The sequence below is a fragment of the Daucus carota genome, chromosome 5 (genome assembly GCF_001625215.2).
Source record: "Daucus carota subsp. sativus chromosome 5, DH1 v3.0, whole genome shotgun sequence".
Classification (NCBI taxonomy): Eukaryota; Viridiplantae; Streptophyta; class Magnoliopsida; order Apiales; family Apiaceae; genus Daucus; species Daucus carota.
Window position 1 is genome coordinate 35,474,031 of NC_030385.2, and position 27,814 is coordinate 35,501,844.

At 33.6% G+C, this 27,814-nt stretch overlaps 4 protein-coding genes, 1 long non-coding RNA gene and 3 other non-coding genes across 12 annotated transcripts; 2 read left to right on the forward strand and 6 right to left on the reverse strand.

Annotated features, from left to right (window-relative positions):
- The first annotated feature begins 1,577 nt into the window (after positions 1 to 1,577).
- LOC108220212 (auxin-responsive protein IAA16) lies at positions 1,578 to 3,485 on the forward strand. The gene is made up of 5 exons (XM_017393913.2): positions 1,578 to 2,013; positions 2,113 to 2,354; positions 2,575 to 2,710; positions 3,092 to 3,153; positions 3,234 to 3,485. The coding sequence occupies exons 1-5, from the start codon at positions 1,721 to 1,723 to the stop codon at positions 3,269 to 3,271; spliced, it is 771 nt and encodes a 256-aa protein (XP_017249402.1). The 5' UTR covers positions 1,578 to 1,720; the 3' UTR covers positions 3,272 to 3,485.
- A 1,069-nt stretch (positions 3,486 to 4,554) lies between these two features.
- Positions 4,555 to 11,437, reverse strand: LOC108220097 (ATP-dependent kinase-like protein notR'). 3 transcript variants are annotated; one of them, XM_017393763.2, is made up of 12 exons: positions 11,229 to 11,437; positions 10,420 to 10,553; positions 10,051 to 10,094; positions 9,213 to 9,290; positions 8,565 to 8,757; positions 7,777 to 7,807; positions 7,640 to 7,698; positions 7,389 to 7,462; positions 6,318 to 6,404; positions 5,286 to 5,347; positions 5,144 to 5,172; positions 4,555 to 5,021 (listed from the first exon to the last, which is right to left on the reverse strand). In XM_017393763.2, exons 1-12 carry the CDS (start codon positions 11,275 to 11,277, stop codon positions 4,935 to 4,937), a joined length of 927 nt encoding a protein of 308 aa, XP_017249252.1. In that variant the 5' UTR covers positions 11,278 to 11,437; the 3' UTR covers positions 4,555 to 4,934. The 3 variants fall into 3 exon arrangements, with proteins under 3 accessions (XP_017249252.1, XP_017249255.1, XP_017249253.1); XM_017393766.2 differs by lacking the exon at positions 10,420 to 10,553 and having other exon boundaries at positions 11,229 to 11,406; XM_017393764.2 differs by lacking the exons at positions 10,051 to 10,094; positions 10,420 to 10,553 and having other exon boundaries at positions 11,229 to 11,407.
- A 660-nt stretch (positions 11,438 to 12,097) lies between these two features.
- On the reverse strand, positions 12,098 to 17,519 carry LOC108220391 (F-box/LRR-repeat protein 17). Of its 3 annotated transcripts, none has more exons than XM_017394143.2 (11): positions 16,740 to 17,519; positions 16,086 to 16,187; positions 15,614 to 15,758; positions 15,327 to 15,511; positions 15,017 to 15,121; positions 14,607 to 14,704; positions 14,274 to 14,494; positions 14,120 to 14,186; positions 13,945 to 14,030; positions 13,075 to 13,185; positions 12,098 to 12,432 (listed from the first exon to the last, which is right to left on the reverse strand). In XM_017394143.2, exons 1-11 carry the CDS (start codon positions 17,315 to 17,317, stop codon positions 12,367 to 12,369), a joined length of 1,764 nt encoding a protein of 587 aa, XP_017249632.1. In that variant the 5' UTR covers positions 17,318 to 17,519; the 3' UTR covers positions 12,098 to 12,366. The 3 variants fall into 3 exon arrangements, with proteins under 3 accessions (XP_017249632.1, XP_017249633.1, XP_017249634.1); XM_017394144.2 differs by having other exon boundaries at positions 13,087 to 13,185; positions 16,740 to 17,518; XM_017394145.2 differs by having other exon boundaries at positions 13,080 to 13,185; positions 16,740 to 17,518.
- Positions 17,520 to 23,722: 6,203 nt separating this feature from the next.
- Positions 23,723 to 25,043, forward strand: LOC108222802 (photosystem II reaction center W protein, chloroplastic). Its single transcript, XM_017396716.2, has 2 exons — positions 23,723 to 23,979; positions 24,652 to 25,043. The coding sequence occupies exons 1-2, from the start codon at positions 23,892 to 23,894 to the stop codon at positions 24,963 to 24,965; spliced, it is 402 nt and encodes a 133-aa protein (XP_017252205.1). The 5' UTR covers positions 23,723 to 23,891; the 3' UTR covers positions 24,966 to 25,043.
- On the reverse strand, positions 24,651 to 27,803 carry LOC135152987 (uncharacterized). Its single transcript, XR_010292399.1, has 2 exons — positions 27,461 to 27,803; positions 24,651 to 26,054 (listed from the first exon to the last, which is right to left on the reverse strand). It is a non-coding gene; the product is annotated as an uncharacterized LOC135152987 (long non-coding RNA).
- LOC135146878 (U6atac minor spliceosomal RNA) lies at positions 25,520 to 25,650 on the reverse strand. The gene has a single exon (XR_010283972.1). It is a non-coding gene; the product is annotated as a U6atac minor spliceosomal RNA (small nuclear RNA).
- LOC135146897 (U2 spliceosomal RNA) lies at positions 27,164 to 27,361 on the reverse strand. Its single transcript, XR_010283990.1, has one exon. It is a non-coding gene; the product is annotated as a U2 spliceosomal RNA (small nuclear RNA).
- LOC135146843 (U1 spliceosomal RNA) lies at positions 27,476 to 27,634 on the reverse strand. Its single transcript, XR_010283940.1, has one exon. It is a non-coding gene; the product is annotated as a U1 spliceosomal RNA (small nuclear RNA).
- Positions 27,804 to 27,814: the final 11 nt, after the last annotated feature.

Below are 27,814 nucleotides of genomic sequence, written 5' to 3' on the forward strand. Positions count from 1 at the left end.
GATTTCTCCTCGGTGTTTCCATACCGGCCGGCTAGTGTTTGTCTAGAAAGGTGAAGGTAGATTGAGAATATATAGTGAGAAAGAGACAAAGCCATCTTTTTAATAAAAAGACGGGTTTGAATTCGATCATCAACCTATAGCTACTCTATAAACTAAACCTATTTAGTCATATAAAGTAGAGTTAATGACACTTTGTAACCCCTAAGTTTGCTCCAAATCGCAGTTTAGTATCTAAACTTTAAAACGTGCCAATATGCACCCTAAACTTAACATTCCCGTGCAAGTTGTAACCCCTAGTCACTATTCCGTTCAAATCTACCGTTAACTTTAACTGTTTGAGCGGTAACTGTGTGTATATCAGTTTCTAACAGCTACTTTATCCACTGTGACCCCTCAAAAATTATGTATTATATTTTGAAATTAGTTCTGAACATACAGAGCGATGTAAAAAAAATTTAAAATAATTTTAAAAATATAAATTTTCAGATTCTAAATCTAGATACATATTTTTAAAATTATTTTAATTTTTTTTTACATTGTTGTGTGTGTTCAGAAATAATTTCAAAATATAATACATAATTTTTGAGGAGTCACAGTGGATAAATTAGCTGTTAGAAACTGATATACACACAGTTACCGCTTAAACAGTTAAAGTTAATGGTAGATTTGAACGGAATAGTGACTAGGGGTTACAACTTGCACGGGAATGTTAAGTTTAGGGTGCATATTGGCACGTTTTAAAGTTTAGGTACTAAACTGCGATTTGGAGCAAACTTAGGGGTTATAAAGTGTCATTAACTCTATAAAGTACTAGTAGGATAGTATTGTGTTTGTTTGCTGGGGTGCCAATGTGTTACTCGCGTTGATTTATTTTGTCAATTAACACAATAATCTATATCTCTTTTACCAAAAAAATTTGTGACATTTTGCTGTAAAGTCTGGTTAATCGCTCGCTAATTCCAGGAATCTAGCTGCTAGATTCCTCTGATATAGTTCTATATTTACATGGGGCATAGATACAGCTTGGAATTCGTGAGTTTAATAAGGTCTGTTTTTCGATTCTCACTGCCCCAGCAAGATGGGAAGCTGCAGCTCTAGATTTCACAACGTGGTGAGACCATGGACCATTATGGGGAGTTTGTACACGACAATTCAAGCCCAGCAGTAAATTAACACACCGCTCCAGTTATTTACTTCCGTAATTTTACACTGTTTACTTTTATGTTTCTGTGTATACAATTTTAAGAAGATTGATATACAACAGTAGGTAAAAGCTGATATAGAACGATAATAGCTTCATTTAATTTTGTTTTGTGTGATCCGCGTGATCGTATAAATCGAGAATCAAAATTAATCAATTAATTTATTAATTCATGATTTAACGTAGATTTTTAGTCAAATTAAATTGTAAATGATAAATTAGTAAAATATTTTTTAAATAAATCAAAAATAATTTTTAGAACATTGCGTCGGGGTACTAAATTAAAAGCACATGGTAGATTAAATGAATTTAATTTTCTTAGTCCGATAAAACACTCTCTATATATACCATTAAACTCGTATGGTACCGTGATCACTTAGTTTCGGCTTGATAAATAAAACAGCAAGCACTCCCAATCCACATCAACAAAAACAAATAGCAAGCACTAAACATAAATATCTAGCTAAGCCTATCCATATATCAAAGCAACAAAATCGTGAGATAATTATTCACATTATCATGGAAGTTGTGAGCATACTAGGCGAGATGAACGGAAAGATGATCAATTTCGAGGAGACTGAACTCCGGCTCGGATTACCCGGAAATGCTACTAAACTGAAGAATACTACTACTCATGTTAATTCTTCTACTACAAATGTTAACGGCAAGAGAGGATTTGTCGAAACTACTCATGTTGATTTGAAGCTGAATCTTGTGTGTCATGATGCTGAGATTGTGGATCAGCCTAAGGACATCAAGAATCTTCTCGGTGATGGTGGCTCTAAAGTTTCACTTGTCAAACCTCCCGCCAAGTAAGACGTGTTAAAGATTAATATAAGATCGGTTTTAGGAGAACTGGTAACCTGATAACGTGTGTTAAGATTGTATGAATATTGGCATGGAATTTTCAGGGCACAGATAGTGGGATGGCCACCAGTGCGGTCACACCGAAAGAACATTCTGTCTTCACAGAAAACATCGAGCAAAAATGGAGATGAGGAGGGCGAGAAAATTAGCAGCCCTCTCGGTGCCGCCCTGGTGAAGGTGAGCTTGGACGGTGCACCTTATCTGCGAAAAGTGGATCTCAGCATCTACAAGAGTTACCGGGAGCTCTCTGATGCCCTGGGCAACATGTTCAATTCCTTCACTATTGGTAACAACTACAACTCATATGTTCAACTTATTATAAGCACATTTTTAAATTTTGATATTCGGCTACCTGAACCATCCTGTTCGAATAAATTCTATTAAAGATTTTAGTAAAATTGATCACTTAACAATGATGTTGAGCTCGGACGGGAGACTTGGGAGAACTGATCGCTTAACAACATTAAAACATAAATGACGGACATTGTAATATGTTACGAATGTAGGTAAGTGTGGGAGCCAAGGGATGATGGATTTCATGAATGAGAGGAAGCTGATGGACCTTCTTAATAGTTCTGATTATGTTCCTACTTATGAAGACAAGGATGGTGATTGGATGCTCGTGGGTGATGTCCCTTGGGAGTGAGTTCTTTTTTACCTACTCTCTCATTCATTACATCCTCTCGTACTATCATCTATCCATCTTCAATTTCATCACTAATATATAGCCTCTGTTTTAATGAAAATCAACCTAAAATGAAAACTGAAAATCTGTGGTATGTGATATGGTCTGTTTGGAAATTTAAATTTTATTTGAAATTCTAAATTTGATCATTATTGAAATTTGTGATTTGCGTGTGAGATCATAAGTGATGATATGCACGTATGGTGGTGCACAAGTAATAATTTATATAATCCTTCGTTTTAACTACATAAATCACCAGTTGTTTTATTTTTTGAGTAGAATTATGTATATTTGAGATAAGAATCACTCATAAGCAATCTCAAATTCTCAATCTGCAGGATGTTTGTTGGTTCTTGCAAGCGCTTGCGCATAATGAAAGGAGTTGAAGCAATGGACCTCGGTAAATACTAGAAAATTTAGAGAACTATTAAAATATTCATGCATTCGATTAAATTTTAATCATTTCGATTAAATTTTCAGCACCTCGAGCCATGGAGAAACGCAAAAACAGAACCTGAAAGTCTACGACAAGCAAGCTGTACAGTCGCACAGATTGATCAACTCAGGCAGCAGGTTGTCACATTATAGATATATATTTCTATGGTTTGTTATAGTTGTAATTAGTGTGAGATTTGGACAAACAAATAAATCTTGGATTCAAGTTTGTTTTGTTTAGTTGATAATTATAAATCAAAGGTTTGCTTAAATAATAAGAACTTTAAGTTTATATCATTTGCTTGTATTATTTAAATTTTGTTGGAAATTTGTTTAAATATATATCTCCCTGTATTTTAATAAAATGTCAACTTTAAAGGGGGACAAGAACATGTGCAACTAAGTAGATATACACATTACATAAATCTTCATATAGATCCATGGTTTCATAAGATAAAAGAGTGGAAGAAATAATGGGAAAACATGGTCGGGTTACTAGGCTCCATTTGCATAACATTAATGGCGAAATTGAAAGAGGTTTGTGTGTGTATTGCTTGCAATGTTGGCCATGTTAATAGCTGCCATGAATATGATATGCAAGTTGCAACTCTATCTACCAACTGCTCTGCCACCAAATAATGTAGGATTCGTGTCTGTTAATCATTGCTCTGTTGTTTCAAATAATGTTTGGTGATTAATTCCGGCAACAAAATAAACTTGATTGTATAGAAATCTCTCTTTACTTTTTAATGGATATTTCAGTAATGTGTATATGCGAAATTGATAAAAAAAAATTATCTTGGCAATTCCGATAACATATTTAATTAATTATACGAGATTGATAGATTTTTGACAATATAACTTATACGTAAACTTACGTGATTGGTAGATATTTGTCTTGTAAGTTGTACATAGACTAGTTCAGTTTATCGACAATTTGAAAATTTTAGTTTGTTAACAATTTCTAAACATATTTATTATTTTAGTTTCTTAACAACTACACACCATATCATTACACTATATCGGTTTGTGTTTCCATTCCAGACACATAATCATCACTGCAATACAATACAATACAATACAATACATCATTCTGTGTTTTCATTTCAAACACAGTGTTTGATCCTCTCAAATTTTAAGTTTATAATGACCAGTATTTGATATTCTTAGGATTTCAAACGAAATCCTTAAAATCCAAATCTAAATTCTTTTATGCACTTACCAAATCACAATTTCTGATAAAAAGTTTTCAAAAATTCAGAATTTCTGATTAAATCCAAGTTTTCAAAGCAAATTGCACTGTCCAATGAAATGCGGACAGTTCTCGGAAAGTTTGGGCTAAACAGTACAGCGGACACTCCAAAAATTTATGAAAATGTTACCTCCTCAATTGAGCCATTTACATGCCGAATGCAATTGAGGAACATATACTTCTTTAATGTCCCTTGGTTTCGAGCATAACTAAACTAAACAAGGTTAAAAAAAAAAAGGTGAACAAGCATCAAAACCAAAATTACAGGGCAACCATTTTGCAACCTAAGAGCACCACAGTGCCAACAACTTCCCTAGGAAAACTATTGCTTCTATTATCTACTAATTGAGGTGGTGTCCGGACTGAACCATTTACCATCCCAACCATCACAATTTAAACAACAAATCAATAGATCATCAAAAGCTGATGTGAGATCATAGAATCATGGATCGGAAAGGCTAGGTATCTTCCATGTGCTGATTCTGGTGCTGACCTCAGAAATCAATGGACTTGATTATTACGTCTGCCTTCTTCTTTGTCTTGATTATGAGTTCTGCATTGGGTCGGTCATTAAATTTCACCTGGGAAGTGATCAATAAATTATAAGCAGATGCTTTGCACCAAAAAAGAGCATCGATTGCGTAAGAAAATGATTATTTTTGTTACGGATAAATTAATCAAAAAGAACAATAAGAAAGCTTACTCGTGACCGAGCAACATCTTCAGGCTTTCCTGATTTAGAAAAGGGGAAATTACATTAGTATACATGAATTTTACATCGAAAATAAAAAGGGAGCTTTAAAAAATTTATAAAAAGAAAAAGCAATGGGGAAAAAAGTATGTACCAGTTGATATATGCCTCCTTAAAACTCTTTCCATTGCTTTGTCAATATCAATATCTACAAACCTTTGCCAAATTTCAGTTACTTCTATCATAATCAACTCTACTCCAAAGTAAAAAATACAAAAAAATTCATAACATCAATGCATAAAGTAGATGAGATGGATCACATTAACATCGTCTGATATATACTGATATGTATTTATACCCTGCAATCAAATTTTGGCTCCCCTGTTAAGGTAAATATTATCAGGAAGACCATGCAAAGATTGCATGAAATGTGACCACCCTCCTCACCACTTCACAGCTATTAGCTTAAAAGAATCAATGTACTAACATTACACTCCTAGGCTAGGCCCATCTGCCCTCGAAAGTCTTAAGTTAGCAAGGCATGACTTAGTCAGATCATCGATCTTTTTTGTAAAAAGAACTGAAAAAAGATCTACTATTGCAGAAATGAGGACACCACCCTAATTAAATGTTCATGATGTTAAATTCCTTATATTTGCATGTCTACTACATCATATTTGATGAACATATACAACAGACAGACAAAATGATAAAATGGAGACCACCTAGAAAGTTGCTTAGAGCATCTCCAATGGTGCTCTTAAATCATACTTAAAAAATAATATAATATATGGCTCCTAACAAGTTAACATATTAAATATCGTGACAACTCCAACCCTATTTAAGGAGCCAATTGTGGAGCTCTAATTTTTCAGATAAGAGCTTGTTTGAAGAGCCCATTGGAGATGCTCTTAGGCCGCTACTCTCCATTTCTAGGTTCAACCAACAAGAGCTTGTTTGAAGAGCCCATTGGAGATGCTCTTAGGCCATTGGAGATGCTCTTAGGCCGCTATTCTCCATTTTCTAGGTTCAACCAACAATTCCTAGACACTACGCATGATCACAGTAAGATAATTACATATTGGTTGTCTCCAAACCAAAAAATTTGCTAATAGCAGTAACAATTATAAAATGAAAATACTTCGTATAAACGACATTAACTATTTAACATCAGCATATGGTTTACCACTTCTCGTCAAACATAGATGATATCTCCTTCCAGGCTCCCTCTTCCAAGAACAAATAGTTACCTTCAACTATCACCACTTTGTGCCTGCAAAAGAAGGCAAAACACAATACTTTCAGCACTAGATTTTTCAGTAAGATCCATTTCTAAATGTGTTATTCCTAGTCTCCCAAGGTCTATATAGATCATTGTGTTCAATTTGAACAATTACACTGGGCATCTCTGTAGCATATTTATAACATACAATTCAGACTGAAGGATGTATTAACTATTAATCCCCTTAACTACTGCAAAAGCCATTATCATGAAAGAGCAACTCTTTTAAACACATAGAACTCTGAACAAAGATACAATGGCGTAATGGCACTGCAACAAAAAGAGTATCTCAGAAAGGGAAGAAGGGGGGGGGGGGGGGGGGGGGGATACGAGTGGAGTTCGACCAGCATAGGAGATTGGAAGGTACTTCAAACAACACAAGTTACAGGGGCTGTCTGGACTTGAAAGTATCTATTATCCTGATGATTGGCGCCTTTGGAGCAGGGTTAAGTCACTATTGATGAGGACTACGTAAGTCATCTGTCTGCATTTTAAGTGCCCTTGATCAACCTTCGAGTGTGTCAGCCTTGCTAAAATCTATCCTAGCAGTATGTTTACAATGTAATTCAGGACAGTAGAAGCCTCAGTATATGATAGTAGGTTCTTAAAATTTCCCTTGTATTATATATGAAAATTTTATTTTGACAGTAAGCCTTGCTATTTCAATTTTGAGGGTGAAGGTTGGTCTCATTGCTTCCCCATCCCCTCTCATAATTTGCTTCCTCTATCCTTTTCTGATTAGTCGAAACATAAGCTTATTTCCTATATTCACAATATAACACTTAAATTCAGTACCAATCATGGCTAATTCAGTTATTAGGTTGAATCCTATCTAGAACTCCGATTATTTTTCTTGTCTTGTTAAAGATCTATGTGACTAAGACCATCATAATTAATATTAACCTGCAATCACACCTTAGCAGAAAAAAGCTACTTGACAATATTATGAATGCAAATACAACTCAAAATACTTACTGAAGATTAATAAAGACATCATCTTCTATAGGATCCCCAACACCATGGTCAAATGACGGTGCATATACTGATCCCTGGCATACATAGATCTCAGAAGTGTTACATTAGATATTACTGTTTGCAACAAAAATATAGCAAGTCGCTATTTCATAATATTTACATGGGGTGAAAACAATATTCTTCTACATTGACATATCTTGTCAATTCACAAACCAAAAGAAAAATATAATTTTTCAATTAAAGTTACTTACCTTGTCTCTCAAAGTCTTGAGACATGTAAGGAATAGCGCAGGATCAAACGTCCAGGGAGCTGATTCAACAAGGAAAACATCATTTTTACGAGTTAGGGAGTTTTAAGATCCTGACCACAGCAGAAATATTTTTTTACCTCCTCGTCTTGCATGAGCTTCCACTGGATCCTAAAAATGGTGAAATTTTCAAATTTTGTCATGGCTGAGCATTTCAATTTAATGAGTAAGTCTTAAAAAATAGGCACCTTGCGCAGTTTCATGCTTTAGTATAGTAAAAAAAACATGAATATATCATAGAATGAGGTTATCTTTTTCATGAAAGAAACTAGAGGGCCACCGTTAAAATAGGACTCTTTAACCTAAGTATTTTGAACACTCCAGATACTCTTACCATACCATAATGAATAATGCAATAAAAAAATAGATACATCCAAAGGTCTTTCTCAAGAATGAATGGATGCTCCGGTTGAAAGCCTAACACATAACATAAATATCCTATCCTGTCCAAAATCCAGGACAGGACTCAGCCTTAACCTTTTTAGTCTTTGATCGGGACTTTTGAAGTCATTAATAGAATGATAGGCCTTTTTATTGTCACGTTGATGTGTTTGTATGAAGCTTTTCTGGACATATATTTCAATCGAAATCTCCAGCTTTTTTTTTATCGTATCCACTTTGTTGTGTTCTACAGTACTCGTCTAACTAACCAAAATGCACGGACAGATGTGCACCTATTTTCCTCTGTCACAAGTCAAACTAGCTTTCTTAAACATCAGTGTCTTTTGCTTCTCTGTATGAACTGAAAAGGGATTCCAGACCATTGTTTACACCTAAGCCATTACTACTAAAACTGCAGGAGACTATAGAATGTATAACTGAATTTATATATACAGTGTGTAGATGCAGACAAGTAGAGAAAGATTACCTCCATGGCATCAAGTTGATGACGATAAAGATGGAATCCATCCATCGGGAGAACTGCGGCCACAGGAGGTGGCTGAACTTGCGAATCAAATGAACAAGATTTTTGAGGCCATAATAGATTAACACGTTTAGCAACCTCAGATGCAACGGTAGTCTTTCCGGCACCAGGAGGGCCAGCTATACCTATGATATGCCTATAATTATGCCAGATCACTTTTAAAAGCAATTCACAAGATCAGCTAACAGATCAAATATAATTAGAACAGGAAATATATAGTACTTCCAACGAAACACTAGTGACGCTTGAATCCTAACCATTTCCATTTATTACTTGGAGGATTTGGCGATTTGGACCAACAAATAGAACATAAAGAAGGGACAGATGACAGCACGATGAGATAATGAAATCAGTACACAAAAGTAGTTGTGGATGACCACAGAGTTTCTTAACAGAACCATAAGTTGTAATTACAAATTCACCTTAACATTCTGTAAACTCAATTTTTGATTCTAGATGTTTAATCAAATAAGTAACTCAAGCACAGTGGACATTAATGCCGTTCTTTTTGACTCTTAGATGAGCATTCATAGATTTAATGTTCACAATATCAAGAGTGAGTTGCCTCTGGATTCAAAAGTTTGGGCTTACTTAAAATAGGCATCAGTTGCAGCAGCTGCAGTTGGAACAATACGCTTGGCCAAAGTATCATAGATCTCATCCATACACCTTCAAAAAATTGAAAGAATTCTGTTGAAGAAACATATTTGAACTTTGTCGCATATACAAATGTATCACAAAATACAATACCAAAGCTAATTTTGAATGTCCAGACTCCAGAGCACTTTCCCTGCATACATGTCAATCCAGCAAACTAAAAAGAAAACAAAGTTTGCATCTCACGGAGGAAATTGAATTAAAGGAAGGTTGTATCATTTAGCCGCACCTCTATATAATTCTTAAATGTGTGAGACTATTTTCAGGCTATATCTGTGATCACAATGTGTTCAGACATTGTATCCATTGTATAAGAGGAATAGATTGAACAAAAAAGTGCAGGGAATCTGTCAACTTCCATCCTTGGATAGAAGCAGGTTTATGAATAATCAACTTTTTACGTTAATACACTTTGATATTTTCTATTGCGTCTAAATATATACTGATCAGCCTATTATTAAGCAGTGTCCATTTCTAACACCTGATTTATCAAGTTACTGTGTACTCCATGTCTCGTATGTTAGAGAAAATTCAGCAAAGAAATACATAATTGCTATTAAATTATAGTAACTAATCAAATAAAACAGATTGTAAATGTGATCCTAGGCAATAGTTCGATAAGTGGACCATGCTAAAATATCCTATTCTGCAAGATATATTAAAAAAGACAAGCAAAGGGAGATATGGTTATCCAGCAAGAAATTAAAAGAAAAGGCGAATGTGGTTGTATGTTTCATCTGCTAATCTTTTTGAACAGGGAAAGATAGCATACCGGGCTTCTATCACAGTAATCTCACTCTTTTGGCTGCATGATACCTAAAAAAGTATACAAACCAACATATAGATTACATTCTATAAACTAGTTGAATGTACATGGGAATGAAAGAAAAAAGAATTAAGAATTTACAATTGTTTTAATGAAACTGTTAGGAGTATTAAATTTTAGTAGTTAGTAGAGATGTTCCTAATTTATAATTACTTTTGGGGGTAGCAACTTCTTTTGCTTTCGATCAATTTATATCCTTTTCTCATTTATGCTTACAGAAATGGAAAATACTATATTTTTTTCTCTTCTTTCTGCCCATATTTGAACTAACTAGATACTCTGCGAAAAATCCAATATATGTAATATGCACTGAACCTGCACACAGTTTCCTTTTCGGATAGCTAGAGTATTATGAGTTGATAGCAGACGAGATGAGCATCTATTGGGCAAGATAAAAAGAGAACCTCGATACCAATCAGCAACTCTAATATGTTTAAGTAAGAAACCCTCTGTACATACAAGGAAAAAAAGTAAGAAAAGTATAAAACGTGTGCTGTATGACTTCCAAGAAAAATCCACAAACATGAATTTCACTCGGCCAAATTGCACAATATCTCCAAGAACATTAACAAGTAAGACAGGTAAGGACACTTTAACTCCTTCAAAATACAACTACTATGCAATTCAACAACGAATCAACACACTATATATTCTCTGAAAATACTACTACTACCACGGAACTTAACGAAGAGCTAGAAACTGGATTGGAGTATATATGTACATATTTATTGGCAACTAAGAAATCATAATCACCAAAGTAGTAGACTAGGACTCAATTCAATTGCATAAGATATAAACATGATTACATTAATCCTCAGGCCGAATCAAAATTTCGATACAAGAATCGTTGAATTAGCAGCTCTCTCAATAAATATATAGACCAAACCAAAGCTCAAATGTGAAAACAAGATTAAAATAAAATATCACAACTGATCACATCAGTCAACTCAATTACTGATGATCAATGGCTCAACATCAACGCATAAATATATACTGCAAATAATTTTAATTTATGAACTTCACAAATACATAACACCAATTCAAGTTGAAGTCTAAATTACTGATTTATCCAATTATTCCAGTATAGACATAAAACGATAGATACATAATTCATAGTTATATACCTGAAGATAAACATCGGGGGGAGGATGCAGAGAAGGAGAAGACGTCCATTGTATGACTCTGTGTGTGTGTGTGTAATTGTGTGTGTTGGGTTTCAGTAAAAGGACTGTTTACTACAAGAAATCTTGAAGTACGTGTGAAAGACAGGTGTTTAAAGGACTCTAAGTACTCCACCGATGAGGTGTGTTTATGTCCGTGTATATATCCATTTTCCTTGATTTCACGCAGCAGCTGGACACGTAATCATAATTTCTCAGAGAAAATAAAATAAAATAAATATTATTTTGAAATTTGTCGCGTGGTCTGCACAAACCGGAATCAGAGAATTATTGAAAATGGGAGAATTAATCAGAATGATAACCGGATGTATTTAAATATTTAAATATTATTTAATATTTAATTATTATTATATTAGTTATTTATTAAAAATATATATTGACCGTATCACAAAGTTTTTAAACTGTTCATCACTACTCATTAGAGTAACATAGTATTTTATTTTTAATAAATTTTCATGTACACTTCAATTAAAAAAATAATAAAAAATCAATCGGATTTCAAAGAGAATTAATCAGTTAAATCGGTGAATTTTAGAACAATGATATTAAATGATATTGAAAGTTTAATAACATCACCAAAATTTTGTAACTTTTATAATAATAATAATTAACTGAAAATAGTTATTCTTACTGAAACCATTCAAGTCTCCTGCACTAATTTTAATTATATGCATAGAAATACCACCAATATTAACCGGTAGTAATATGCTCGGTAATAATTGCTGGATATTTATGCACTTGATCAATTATCAAAGCTTTGGCAAAAAAAAAAAAAAAAAAAAAACCAATCATCAAAGCAAGACAGTATCACATTCACAAGGGTTTGCAGTTTGCAAATTTTATTATGGTGTCGGGGTTTAGAAACCAGAACAATTTTTGCTTAATGTTTTCTGATCCCCAGATTCACATCTAAAATCAGATGTAGGAGTTTATAAAAGAATTTATCAATTATGCCACCTGGCACTGGAAGTCCTAGCAACTACAGGCACTGAACACTTCAGGCCATGCCTTTTGAATGTAAAATGGAAACAAGGTTGAACAACAATTAGAGTACAATGTTCATACATTGAAGCATTGTACATTAGTCCACTAGCAAAGTACACCTCCTCTTACAAGTCCGTTCACCCCACTCCTTGTCATGGTATGCCTACATTGTCCAGAATTGCATTCTCTTTAGTGTTACAAAAACTAAAAGATACAAAATATGAGGGGGAAAAAATGTTTGATCTCAAAGAGCCGGCTAAATAAACTCGCGTATAATTCACCAGACTTAAATTGCAACATTTAAAGAATAACCAAGATAGAGTTTCACTTGAATGAGTAGAAACAAAAAATAGAGTTTCCACATAACTCGTTGAATCCTTTGCAGTATGTTTCAGCTACTCAAAATCATTTGTTAATGAGGTAGATCAAATTCTACTTGTCACAGTAAAATACAATCTTCCATTTAATTCGTCTAAACTCATTCAAATTGTCAAGATTCAAGAATAGGACTGCCTATAACTTTAAAGCCACGAGCATTTCATATTGTGCTTTAAAGTCACAAGCATTTTATATTGTGTGTCTCCTTCATCACTATCTTCCAAGTCATGTGTCTTTATACATGTTATCATCTAAGGTTTAAAAAGTTGAATGTTGTCTATTCAGTAGAAATATCTGTCACATGAAGACTCCTACAGTCCTACTGGTTTGCTAATTGCATATAGTACATTATGTTGTAAATGGCTACATAAAGGAGAACTTAGTAGTTAAAATGAAACAGTTCAAGATATAAATGGGAGTATGGGACCTCACAAGTCACCTGCTGATTAAGGAAATGCGGGACTTGGACCCTCTTGGAGCCATCAGCTAAACGTTTGAAAGGTAGTCTGTTCTGTGAAGCATCCATACCATTGCAGACCTGTAAAAACACCAAGAGTACAACATTATTTAACTTCAACATACTATGATAGTTTATCAACTCTGGGCTGCAAAGGAAGTGGCATGGCTTGGCACAAGTATGTAGATAGAGACCTGAGGACATTTTCAATTCATGTGATTATAATTCTTGAGCCTTTAGCTTCTTTATTTAGATTTTCCATGAAAGTTCATTCGTAAGTTATCCCATTGTCCACAGAATATATTTGGACCAATGTTTACACTTTTATGGGATTATAATACCCACTAAATGGTTGAATTATATAATCTCCCAAACGAACTAGCAAGTGATCAGAACTAATTCATGGGATTATCTCAAGGGATCAAGTATTAACAATATTGTATAAATTATATATAGGAAACGGATTACAGTCACTTTAAAGTTTATACAAACATAACTTATGAGTGTCAAATAATGAGACGATGGAAAAAAAATTATATTCTTACTTACATTCTACTTAGAAAATATCGACTTATTCAAATAATGAAATTTCAATCTCCATTCTTCCTAAAACTGAAGCATTATATATCTATTTCCTCTCAGTTTCCACCAATGAAGCTAGGTACTTGCAGAAAATGACGTGATAGTTTTTAAAAAAGTAGAGGGTTATAAAAAGCTACAGATTGTTCCCACAAGCAATACCCCAATTATACATTATAGATTGGACCCTCTGACTCATGAAAACGGAAGGCAATAGTAATGTACATGCAGATATAAAAAAATTAAAGGCTTGAATTATACCTGATCTTGAATGGTTTTAACTAACATACTTTGGCACCCTGATGCATGCACATTTTCCAAATTGGGACACTGAATTAGCATGCTCTCTGGGTATAATTCAAGAGTAAATGTTAATGAAATATGAAGTATTCAAACTCTGAAGAGGTGATAAGCCAATCATATATAAAGTACATACCAGAGTGCAAATTTTTGCACGAATTTAGGTTGAGATCCTTGAGTTCGGGACAGTTTAAGTATAAAGCCTGCATCAAATTTTATAATTCTAAAATTAGAACAGAGGACAGTAAATATTTACTCTGCGAACATGCTTCATATTAATTAAAACTCACATCTAAGCCGGAACAACCCCACAAGCTTAATTTCTTCAACCGGCCATGCTTGATTATCAGCTTTTGGTACATGAGATGTAGCTTGCTCTTTGATGGTGTTTGTGCTCCAGAATTAGTATCTACTTCAGAAGTCGGATCTTGTTCATACAAATCACGAATAGTCATTCCACAATCCATGAGTTCTAGAAGTGGCAACTGAGCAGTGGCAAACTGGATGCCACCTGCAACAAAAACAAACCAGACCATAAGTTTATGAAAAGGATGTAGAAAATCACAGACATATGCATTATATACTCATTTAAAATTTCCATAATAAGTGATTATTGAGATTACTTGAGGTTATATTTGGACAAAGAGCTAGAAGAAGTTTGGATAAAGTGTCTGGGAATGCATTGCAAATCATTCCTATTCCACTGTCACTGATACCAGACCTGAAATCAAAGTTGCAACTTAATCAGGAAGAGATTACTAGAATACATAAACATTTCCTAAATAATCTGAAGCAATTTAATAATATTTAACTTCAGTAAATGTGTATGTCTCTTAAAGAACAAAATCAAAAGATGAAATTTATCAAAAAAAGAAAATAAAAAACAAAGGTATTGTGACCATTTTTCTATGTTTCAGGGAGGAGATTTATTGTCCTAGTGCCATAATTATGTAGTAGTAGCAGTAAAAGCCCTGGTTGCTTCTTTATATCCAACTATTAAGAACATATAAAGCAGATTGAAACTGCAACATACCCACTCAGATCAAGTAATTCCAGATTAGAGTAACTTGCTGCAATTGCTGCAACAGATGCATCAGTAATTTCAGTTCCAAGGACGAGAGAGAGCATTCGCAAACCCCTGAATAGAGAAGCAACAACAAACTTTTGTCAAATAGCTCATTTTCTCTTATTGCAAGTAAAAGTAAAACAAAACAATCCACATGGAAATTGATAGTAAATACTTATATAAATTTAATACATTTTACATATGATCGGTTACAACCTTATCATCATTATAATTTACTAAATAATAGAGCCACCCAGGAAAAAAAGGCCGAACGAACCTCAAGTGTGCAGCTGTCAGAGAAAGCACAACAGCATGTGAAAGTCGAGCTGAAGCAATGTGTATGTTTTGTAATTTTGGGCAGTTTCTTCCCAGACCATCAACCATTGTAGCAAGATCAGTACATTCGTTCTCTTGGCAAGAAAAATTTAGAGAGATCTCTTGTAAATTTGGGCAATTAAAAACCTATAGACAATAGACACCCAGTTCAAATGATCCATATACAAAAAGCACAATAAAAGAATCGTGTCTCAAGCCTCAAGGAACCAAGGTTAGCAATATAATTACCGTCTTGGTCAGTGAATGAAGATTGGAAAGCCACAGTGTGGACAGACTTGATGAATAAATATTAAAACTACCAAGGTTACAACACCCTTCCATTTTAAGACTTGATAGACAGCGTTTATCAGCTACAAAGCGACCCAATTCATCCCTGCACCAAAACAAACATTAGCAGCAGTTCACGACCACAAGTTATAACATAAACAATTGACTAGTATCCATTTAAAAGTTGCATCCGCTTGCCCACAAAATAAGAAACATGAGAGTTTACTTTATATGGAAGATATAACTGAATGAGATTATGACACGGAAAAATAAACTGAAACAATATATAAAATTTTACGTATAGATTCCATAGATGACATTGATGAGTAATTGAAACAAGATACGAATTTCAGCAAATGTATATTAGATTTTAAGCCCGTTTGAAATGAATGTATATTAAATTTTAAGCAAAAACTGAAGCAATAAATTTTACCCAGTAATCCGATTAACTGAGGTATCAGAAGTAAAAATCTCCAAAGATTGCAAATTAGGGCATGAAAATGCAATGCAAGCCAACATCGTCGCATCCACATCACTGCACAAATCATAAACACAAATAGATCAATAAATTATACATCAACCATTAACACATCAATTCATAATTCCACCATTTCTATCAAATCCACATCCTACTGATAAAAGTAAAACACACAAACACATAATAATAAATCCATCAAACATCATGACAGATCCAACTTCCAATTCATCAGCACTAATCTCTCCACATAAAATCCTATGACATGTATCCAGATCAGCTATCACAACATTTCTATCAAATTCAATTTGCATTAATTCAATCAACACACATACATACACTGTAATAAATCCGTTAAGTATGCCAGATCCAATTTTCAATTCAACAGCACTAGCCTCTATATGTACAGTTCTACTGCATAGTTCCAGTTCAAACATTGCAACATTTCTGTCAAATTCAATTAATACAAACACAAATACACAATATTAAATCTGATAAGCATCGATACAGATCCAAGTTTAGATTCATCAGCACCAGCATTCATTCATACGAATACACATACATACAAACATACATAAACAAGAGTGTAATTAGATCTAGAGGACTATAAACCTTTCCATACGAAGCGAAAGCCGAAGAAGCCCGGGGCACTTCCGAAGAACAGATCCAGGAAATCCGGGCTGAGACCTAACAGGAACTCTGAGCCTTAACTCCTCCGCCGCCTTCCAAATCCTTCTAGATGTATCTCTCCATCCCTTACACACTTTCGCCGCACTCAACAACTCCATCGGCGCCAATCTCCTCATCACTTCATACAAGCAAATCCCTCCCAACTCTCCTGACCTCATCGCCACCTCATCAATCTCCCTCGGAGCCTCCTCCTCTTCTCTCTCTTCGTTCTCGTTCTCAGACTCCGCGGCGGCGTCATCGAAGGAGAGTGCGCGGCGGAGGCGAGTGTAGGGCTGACGTGGCGGCCGTGGGACCGAGATCGGCGTCGCCGCCGACGAGGTCGAGTCGGTCGGCGTGGCGCCGGCGGAGGAAGGTGGTAGGTGGCAGATGTGGCCTCGTTTCGGCTGGCCGCACCGTCCGCAGTTGTAACTGCCGCGCTTCTTGCCGTTGTTCGGACGGAACGCGGCGGCGAAGTCGGCGCCGCCGCCGGGAGTCGCTGGATGCGGCTGGTGCCCTTGCATCTATATCTCTATATATCTCTCTCTCTTAGTTGCTCAACTGTTGATAGTCAAACCTAGTAAATTAATTTGTGTTTCAATCTGTGTATAGGTCGTAATTACAGATTGAGAGAGAGAGAGGGGAAGGGAGAGAGATGAAAGAGATATAAGGAGGGCGGAGGGGAGGCTGGTCTGAAATAAGCGGGAAGATAGGATGCTTTGGCGCCCTCATTTCGAAATTTATTAATTAGGAGCGTATTTTTCAACTTTATTACCACTTTTGAGATTTTCTTATAGTATTCATTATCTTTTGTTATCAATGTAGATTACTTAAATGCATTTCATTATTATCGGTTTTTCTAGTGTGCACACAAGTTTGAGAGATTTTGATTGGCTCTCATGAATCTCTGCAAGTACAACAATCACACTCATCAAAACATACCAAACTTATCAAATTTCGCGCTTAGCATGTGCCCATGACCACACTAGGCAAACCCATGGTTTATTACTACTTTTTGCTTATCTGTGTAATATAGATGAAAACATTTACGAAGAGTTTCATGTGCTAAATTATTTACCTCATTTGTGAAATGTCTGTATAGTAAATACATTAAAAATGAATTTCCTTCTTCAAAAAAGTAGAAAAAAAATGATGAATTTCACGCTTCATTTCCTTATATTCTTCGTAACTCGTTGAATATTATAAAAGATAATTTAAGTTTATTCTGAATTTGGTATATTAGATTTTTTTTAAGAAGAGATAATAGAATTGCATCAGAATTCAAAATTTCCTTATTGTCTTTTAATAAATATAAATTTTTATTTTCGAAAAAGCAAAAGCTAATCGGAAAATGAAAATAATTGTGTAATCATGTATGTTCGGTGTAGAAATTTTAAAATTAATTTGATTTAGATTTTTTAGTTGGACTTATACAAATCTTAATTTGAAAAATTCGATTTATATGATATACATATCAAAATGGAATTTTTATAGTATATTATGAAATTTATTTTTAGCTTTATGTATTAAGTAAACATATTTTAATATGCACATGTATATATTATTAGGCTTTAGGAGTCGAATTTATCTAGATTTTTTTACATCTTGAATTGATTATAAATTAAATCGACTAATGCTCAAGTGTAATTATGAGTGTGCTCTTATCTCGTATCTTTTCTTGTTATCAAGATTAATACTGAGCACAATTAATATGATTTATGTTATTATTAGATTTGAATTTCAGCTAAATTGATATGAACTAGAGTTTTGTTAGATTTGACTTGAATTTATAATAATCTATTTTACGTTTGATTAATTTTAATATTTTTTAGTTTCAATCATAATTTATATATCAAATCATATTAATACTGTCTAAAGTTAATAGGTTATAACTTATAAGTTACTCATTTTTTGTAGACTAAATCTTATAATGAATATATTGAATGAATTGAAAATACTCAGTCCCTAATAGTTAATTTCATAATTTTCCGATTTTTGTCTAGTTTAGCGGGAATTGCTGTCCTCGACAACCTGGCGGTTATTCAAAACATATTTTGTGAAAAGGACTTGAATGATGTCTTCACGTAAGACTTGACAATAAAATTTGTGTGACTGTATCCATTATCATAAAATGGAAAAAACTGATAATATTGTATGAAAATATTAGTCCAAATGAATAACTATGATCAAAAAATAGGTTAAAAATTATAATCACACTTGAAAAATAATCTTTGCACGGAGGGAGGAAGAGAAAGAGTTATATATATATATATATATATATATATATATATATTTGACATCTCCGAAAGATAGTTGTTCAATATCAAGGGAGATTCGTAATAATTAGAATTGAATATTACTTTCAAATTTGATAACCCTTTTAGGCTAGCTAGTTAATCTTTAAAAAAAATTGTAGCTGACAGCATGTGAGTGATATATGTTCATGTAGTAAGGTTAGAATTCTTTACATAGTGGGATCACCGAACCACGTTTTAATTAATTAACACATATATTATTTACCACATTTGTGATTTGAGTTTCAAGCTAAATATCATATACTAATTCAAGTTTTTATTCGCACTGAAACATCTAAACATCTATATAAGAACCGACAAACAATACTCCAGTTAATCAAGATACACGATGAGAATCTTATTCGCGTGATTTTGCACTTCACGACAAATAAATAAGTTTCATAATTTTAATTTGTTACTCTGTTTTGTGTAATGAAGAATATGATACTCTTATTATTAGGTTCAATTCAGAGTATAGTAATTAAAGAATAATTTTAACGATATATAGTGATGAAGAATATGTTTACTCAACTCGAGATATAGTAATTAAGAAGTAGAGCTAACGAAATAGGACTCAATCGAAAATTCGATACGTGCCCAATTAAAATAAATAAATTAAGATCATGATTCTTGAGTTTCGGTTGGATTCAAATTGATTAAAATAATACATTGTAAGATCATATCATTATGGGATTAACCTAAGATAACCGAATGTGACATTTTTATTTTTTAAACATGTGAGATGGTATATATATGTTTATGTTCGACGAGATTAGATATTTCCGAATCTACAGTTTTCTTTTCACAAGATCCGTTTTAATATTAAACATATAAACATTTGCTAGATTTGAAAATGAACACAATCAAGTTGATGAAAAAGATCTTAAAAAATAATCACAAATTAGTCAAAATCTTTTTCTCATGTACATTAATAATTCCTTTTTGTATACTAATATCATAAGTTTTTGTTATTTACCTCCAAATTTTAAAATAATCAAACAGGTATTTTATGATTTTGAGATTTATGAATTTCACATCATATTGAAACATCGAAATTATAATATTTAGATTTGATTAAAAGAACATAACTAATTTGATAATCAAAGAATGATATTTTTTTTTGTCATAAAAGAATGTTAGTCTTTGATTATATGTGTATGACTTGAATTTGGCGAGTAGAATCTAATCACAAGTACGCAACAATATAATATACATACAGCCGGCCTACTTCGTGCATATATTATTAATATCATAAAAGATGATAAATTATACACAAATATAATATATATACATATAATCTAAGTCATGCATATATTATTGATATCGACGTATTGACTTATACATAATATAATATATATGTGTGTGCGCGCACTAGTTTAGGTCGTTTATAAATTATCGTTATTGTCATATTGTGAGATAATCTGCAGACAGACAACATATATATATATATATATATATATATATATATATATATATATATATATATATATATAAATTGGTTATTTTAGCTTAAGTCAGACTATTTTTAAAAAATTGGATCAAATCAAAACTAATTACAATTTAAATCAAAAAATTCAACAAACGGAAGTTTTCGAGAAAACAATAAAAACCGACTAAATAAAAAATTTAGATTTCAGTTCAATTTTCGATTTTAATTTCATTTAACATTGCTTTAGAACATCTTTAGTACACGGCGTTTTTACTACGATTTTAAATTCATTTAACATTGCTTTAGAATATCTTTAGTACATAGCACTTTTACTACTTGAGGTCTTGCAAAGTGACTTGAGTAAACATTTTCTTGTATATGTTGCATTGCAGAGACATAGGGCTGGCAATTTCGGGTTTCGGGTCGGGTTCGGGTCGGGTTGACAGTCGCGGGTCAAAAAATTTACCCAACCCGAACCCGACCCGAAATTTTAATGGGTCAGAATACCCAACCCGAACCCGACCCGCACTACCCGTGGGTAACCCGAACCCGACCCGAAAATTAATCTTTATTAATAAAAATATTTTTTAATAATAAATAAATATTATTTTAATCCAAATAAATTAATTTTTATTAAATTAAATAATTTTATATCAAATTTAACTAATAAATTTAATATAAATAATATAAATATATATATAAATATATATAATATTTATATTATATATTAATTTTCGGGTAATTTCGGGTCAATTTCGGGTAACCCGAATTCAACCCGAAAATGACCCGTTTTTTCTGGGTTGATTTTGGGTCAAACCGAATTCGACCCGAACCCGAAAAACCCCAACCCGAATTCGTATTTTGCGGGTCGAATTCGTGTCGGGTTGTCGGGTCGGGTCCAATATTGCCACCCCTACAGAGACATGATGCAAAATGGACGTGGCCGGTTTGATGGTCTGTGTTAGGGGTGAGCAAAAAACCGAATTGAAACCGAAACCGAACCAAAACCGTTAAAAACCGATGAAAACCGAACCGTATAAAACCGCACCGAACTGAAACCGCAAATTAAAAAACCGAACCGATTCTAATGGTTGCGGTTCCGGTTTTAGATTAAAACCGAACCGAAATAAACCGAACCGAACCGATTATTTAAAATAAATAAATAACTATTATTTATAAATTATAATACATATATAATTATAAATATATTTATATATGTACATATATTGCATTAAGATAATATATACATATATTTATATTAATATATCATGAACCGTAACTAAGTAATATATAGAATTTAGATTATAGTTTGGTATAGGTTGGAGAATACTTGAATTAGGTTCGATTTTTTTTACATACCTTAGATTTTATCCAAAAGAGCAGTACGAAACATACTATAAAAATCATAGACTCGCAGCCTTGGACTCTTTCATTGATCTAATACCGTAAAGATACAAAGAGATAACTTTTAATGTTGTAAATAATTTTTAAAGATTCTATACGTAATTTTTTTTTCATTTTCTCATTTCTTGCGGTTTTATACCCGAAACCGAACCGACTAAAACCGAACCGAGGTTTTTGAAACCGAAATCGATCCGACGGTTCGGTTGCGGTTTCGGTTTTTAATTTTAAAAACCGAAGATTCGCGGTTCCGGTTCCGGTTTTACCTTAAAACCGCCCCGAACCGAACCACGCTCACCCCTAGTCTGTGTGACCACAGGCCTGCTTTTTAATTTTTAAATTATATACTTTCTCTTGTCCGGTATCATTACACTATTTATCAATCTATAAATATTTTCTCCCCTCTCAATTATTTACATGAGATATGAGTGGATGGGAGCTTGATAGGCATTTCTAAGCTCTCATAAAATATAATATGATAAATTATTTCGAACCTTGTTTTACTAAAGATTTAATATCTAATTTTTTATATAAAAAATAAAATATTTAAAAAGTTATGAAACTATATTTTATATGCGTCTTGAAATATGTGTCAAGAAATACAAAATGTTAGAAAATGAGAAAGATGGAAGAAATATATACGACTATGTGATTATATAGTAAAAATCAATATGTTCATTAGTAAACCAGATATATATAGTAAAAGGGTTAATTATCTTGTTGGTCACTGAAGTGGGCTTAATGTATCAATTTGGTCACTGAACTGAAAATGGTATTAAGATGGTCACTAAAGTCACCATAAATATCAAACAAGTACCTCGAAATATGAGTTCTAGCTATAAAAATATTATTTACAGAGTTTTACGCATTATTTTTAAATGTTACCACAACCAACTAAAAAGTTATGATTTCCAGTATTTATGATAATATATTTAGATTTTATTGAGTTCATTTATTATTTATTTTTATTATATAGTTATTTCCTTTGTTTTAATTAAATTAAATAATAAATAAATTGGATAAAATCTAAATATATTATCATAAATACTAGAAGTCATAAACTTTTAGTTGGTTGTGATAATATTCAAGAATAATGCGTAAAACTCTATAAATAATATTTTTACTGCTTGAACTCATATATCGAGATACTTGTTTGTTATTTATGATGACTTTAGTGATCATATTGATACCGTTTTCAGTTCAGTGATCAACTTGATACATTAAGTCCACTTGAGTGACCAACTAGATAATTAACCTTAAAAGGGTAAACCGGACATGATCTTATACGACTCGCCGGTTTAAACAGTTAACTACTGTTCATCTGAATTCTTTTTAATGTTAAATAATCTTTTTTATGTAATATATTTTCTTGGAATTTGTATTTTTAATAATATATTGTATTTTAGTAACTGGACATGTTTTCTTATTATAATTAAATATATTGAAAGTTTTTAACCACTTGACTTAACTATTACAATTTTAACAATTTTTAATTAAACGAAAAATAAAATAAAATATTATTTTATTATAAATATAATATAATAAGAATAAAATAGATCTTATATAATGTAGGAAGTGGGCTTAGCACAAGTACCTATTTCTTCTATTTACCCACTTATGTTTGGAATGAGAACACAAGCATTGGGCTCAGAAAATTTGGAAAATGAACTATACTCTTACAGTTGTCAGCCCACTAGTAGAAACAACACAAAACCCAAGTAATAATGCTGACGACAGCACTAAAGCCCAAGAAGCCTAAAAATAAATTAAATGTGATAAGGTACGTGGAAGGAGCCAATTGGGTGACAGCAGATGAGGTGCAATCTACGTATCTGAGTTGTGTGGTGCACTTTGGACACACTGGACCAACCATATCACTCTGCACAAATATTATATTGTAACAAGTTTTATTATTGCAAGTTGAAGTAGTGTCAAGACTCAAACTTGTTGAACAGAGATCATCTGAGCAGAAAAATGGCCACCATCACCGCTTGCATTTCAGCCACCCAAGTTGGCCTAGCCAACAAGGCACCCATTCTGCGAGCTTCTTCCCCAATTCTTGGTAAAAATCATCTTACTTCTTATGTGTTTTTATGTAAATTGCATTAAAGTTTTATATTTGGCCAACTTGGGTAAATTTTTATCGGAAAGGTAGGTATCACAATTGATATATTCTCACAAAATAAATGTTAATCTTGTGTGATTCATGTGCTGTACAGCTTTAGGTATTCATCTTATGTTTTCCCGGAAAATTTAGAATTAAATTTTCGGAGAACATTTTTCATACAAAATTACTTTTCGACAAGCAAATAAAACCTTTAGTGAAGAATTTTTATGTATTCTACGGCTAATTATCTTTCACTATACCGTGTAAACTTGTAAAATTCAACAGATGTTCAAGTAACTCTGTTTATAGTACATAATCATTCAGTAATTATGAAACTCTATTGCTTTGAGCACGATTGATAGCCTTAAGCGGTGAGTTTATTCATTGTTGTCCCGGTACACCCTCCAAGGCATATAAGCCTAAGTTGTAAAAGAAAAAACGATTGCTAAACTGGCTGGTATGTGAAAACACTCCTAAACATATCAAATTGGTTAGCATACCTCACCAGTGAATCAATTAGGAAGCTAAGTGCTAACTAGCAGATATTTCTTTTTAATAATTGTTTTGCTAGATTGTTTTAGTTTCGGTTTTACTAATTTAGCTCCATTTGTTGTACATTTTGTGCAGGATTGCCAGTCATGCCAAAAGTCGGAAAGGTGAGGTGCTCAATGAAAGCCAACACTGGATCGCAAAAGGGCAGCACCAAGGTGGATATGGGAGCATCATTGATGGCTGCTGCTACTGCTGCAGCCATGTCGAGCCCTGCAGCCATGGCACTAGTTGATGAAAGATTGAGCACGGAAGGAACTGGACTTCCATTTGGCTTGAGCAACAACCTTCTTGGTTGGATCCTTTTGGGCATGTTTGGTTTGATTTGGTCGCTTTACTTTGTTTACACCTCCGGCCTTGATGAGGACGAGGAATCTGGTTTATCCCTGTAAGCTAAAATTGTACACCTCTTTGAAATCGGCAACCATGTAAAACCAGTACATTATTAAGTTTCATTTGATTGTACTCTACTTTTTCCTCTTCTTACAGTTCCACACTTATGTTGTGTTTGGTTGGGGAGAGTGGAATGGAATGAATAAAAATACATGAAACTAAATAGAGATAGGAAGAAAGTTTTGAAATAAAATTGAAGGAGTGCAAAATTGCTATGATGAGTTTTGAGAAGAAATTGAGGATGGGAGAGAATGGAGCATTCCATCTAAGGTGTGATATTTAGCAAATGAGGTAAGGAATGGAATGGAGGAAGGAATGGAATTTCTTAATAATTATTCATAATATAGTTCATTTTTCATTACATTCCTTCCAGAATCATTCACCCCAACCAAACACAACATTAATTTTCACTTTGATTCATTAAGTAGCCGCGTGTTCTGATTATTAAAAAGGCATGCTGCTCGACAAGTCACTACTTGTATAGGTTCAATATGTTCCTTAGGAATGAATGCATAGCCTAAGATCATCCCATGAGCAATAGTTACGACCAAAAAAAAAAATTGGGTTATAAGATCCGCCGAAGTGGAAAGCCTTAACCGGATGTGTGGTAACAGGTAATGCTCAAGAGAGCAGTTCCCGTCCCTGTCAGGGGAGATGCCAACCATCTCTCCTTTCTACGAACACAAACTTGACAGGAGAATTGAGTTCATATTTCAAGCAAGCAGGGTTGTTGATGTTCCCGATGTGGGATAATAACTGAAGTGAATATACACATATAAAGATATTGTAATACTATGCATTAGTTCTACTCAAAAGATTACAATAAGCTATATATCTGATCTGTAATGTCATGTAACAGTATGAGGTGAAAACTTATTTTTGTTGAAAAGCTTCGACGGAGTTGAAGAAATTTTTTGACTTTCTCGCTCTGAAGTTCCTCTTCTATTGTTGTGATTATATATCTGCATTTTGTTGATGACATAGTGATATATGTTTCCAGGCCGGATAAAGAACTGATTTCTTGTATTATTACTCTTAACGGAGCATCTGAATATAGAAATTAATATGGCATGTATATGTGAAGCTATCTGTCAATACAAGAACATGAAGTTAGAAGATAGAGTTAAAGTACAGTGTCACATTAGATCGGGAACACACCAGGATAAGTTCGAACAAAATTGAGCTATTGATCGCCTAGTTCAGAAGTTAAATGTGCTACTAACCTGTCTTGAACAAATTTCAGGATAAAAGTATTTGATCAAGGGTCTAATGTATCACAATTAAATTGATATAACGTCCAGCAAATTATTTTTTTAAACATGCTATACTCTTAAAATTATGAAAAGTACTGGTTTCAAGAGTCCAAAATACCTCACTTATACATGAACCCTTTAATTAATACTCTTTAAAGTGATAACCGATTCCAAGAGTTCGAATAAAGTATTCCTCTCTGATGAAACATGACTACATGATTAACATCTTATGTTGTCCGTGGACCCTAAAAGCTTGGAGTCCTAGTGAGGGTTTTTCTTCAAGTTGGGTTGGCATCCCTGTTCTGTATAGTCTGTCTTCATATGCACCCTCCCTCTCCTACCAAGCGCAGTTTAACAGACGATTAGTTTTGTTTTCATATATGTCCTCTTTCAGTCTATTCTCATGTGCCCTTAATCAACCACGCGTGTGTAACCAACGACTTATCTGGCAAACGCCAAAAAGACTACATATTAGGACTAAACATAAGTCTAAGTTGAAACTTATTATCTTTCTTTTTATGATAATGCAGTTCTTCAACAACTTATCTGGCAAACGCCAAAAAGACTACATATTTGGACTAAACATAAATCTAAGTTGAAACTTATTATCTCCATGTGACTAACTAGCTTCACTTTTATCTCTCTCTCAAGTATTAGCTACTTCTCTCCATATTCTGCCTTTCCGGCTCCTGCCATATGTGTTTTTGGCATTGCCTTTAGGGCTCTAGGTTGCAGGCTTACCATATGTGTTTTTGGCATTGCCTTTAGGGCTCTAGGTTGCAGGCTTATGGTAAACTTTCTGTGCTCCATATCAGTCTGCATACTATTTGTATCACTATCAAATTTCTGATGTATAATCTTCTACTTGGCTTAACAAGCAAAGGGCTATATCAGTAACGAAGTAAAACCACAACACTATCAAACAGAACTCTTTACTTAATTTGGTGGGGTGCGCCAGGCCAAGACAGTAGTGCAACACCAAGGCGACGCATGAAGCCCCCAATAGCAAGCTATTGTGACAGGACTTCCCCTCGAAAAATAAATTTATTGTGACAGGACTTCCCCTCGAAAAATAAATTTAATATCGTGTGGACTTATAACCCACATATCAGATATTAAACTTGGTAACTATAAAGACATATCTGGGGAATCGACACTAAAAAATATGCTGTGATCACCTGGGAAAACAACACTAAAAATTATAACAATAACAAGGAGGCTATGTAAAAATGCTCACTAACGTTTTCACTGGAGTTGTGGGGACTGCGCGAACGCAATTCCCCCTGTCACAAATTATGATGTAGACTCCACCACTTAAATAGATCTTAGGCGAGCACCCCTCACAAGTGCAATGGAGGTTACTAACCTAGGCCATGGACCTTCTTGATCATCTATGACCCCATCCAGGTAAGTAATTTGTAGTGTTGCCCCCTTGTCCTATTTTATGCTCCGCTTCCAATGCCCTGTTCTCAGTCCCCTCGATGTGGTACGCTATCTTTCCCTTACCCCTTACCTTCTTGGAATTGTACCCTTCAAGTAAAATATTAAATAAATTATAGTGGCACAAAATAAATGTTATGTTTGAGTAATTTTTT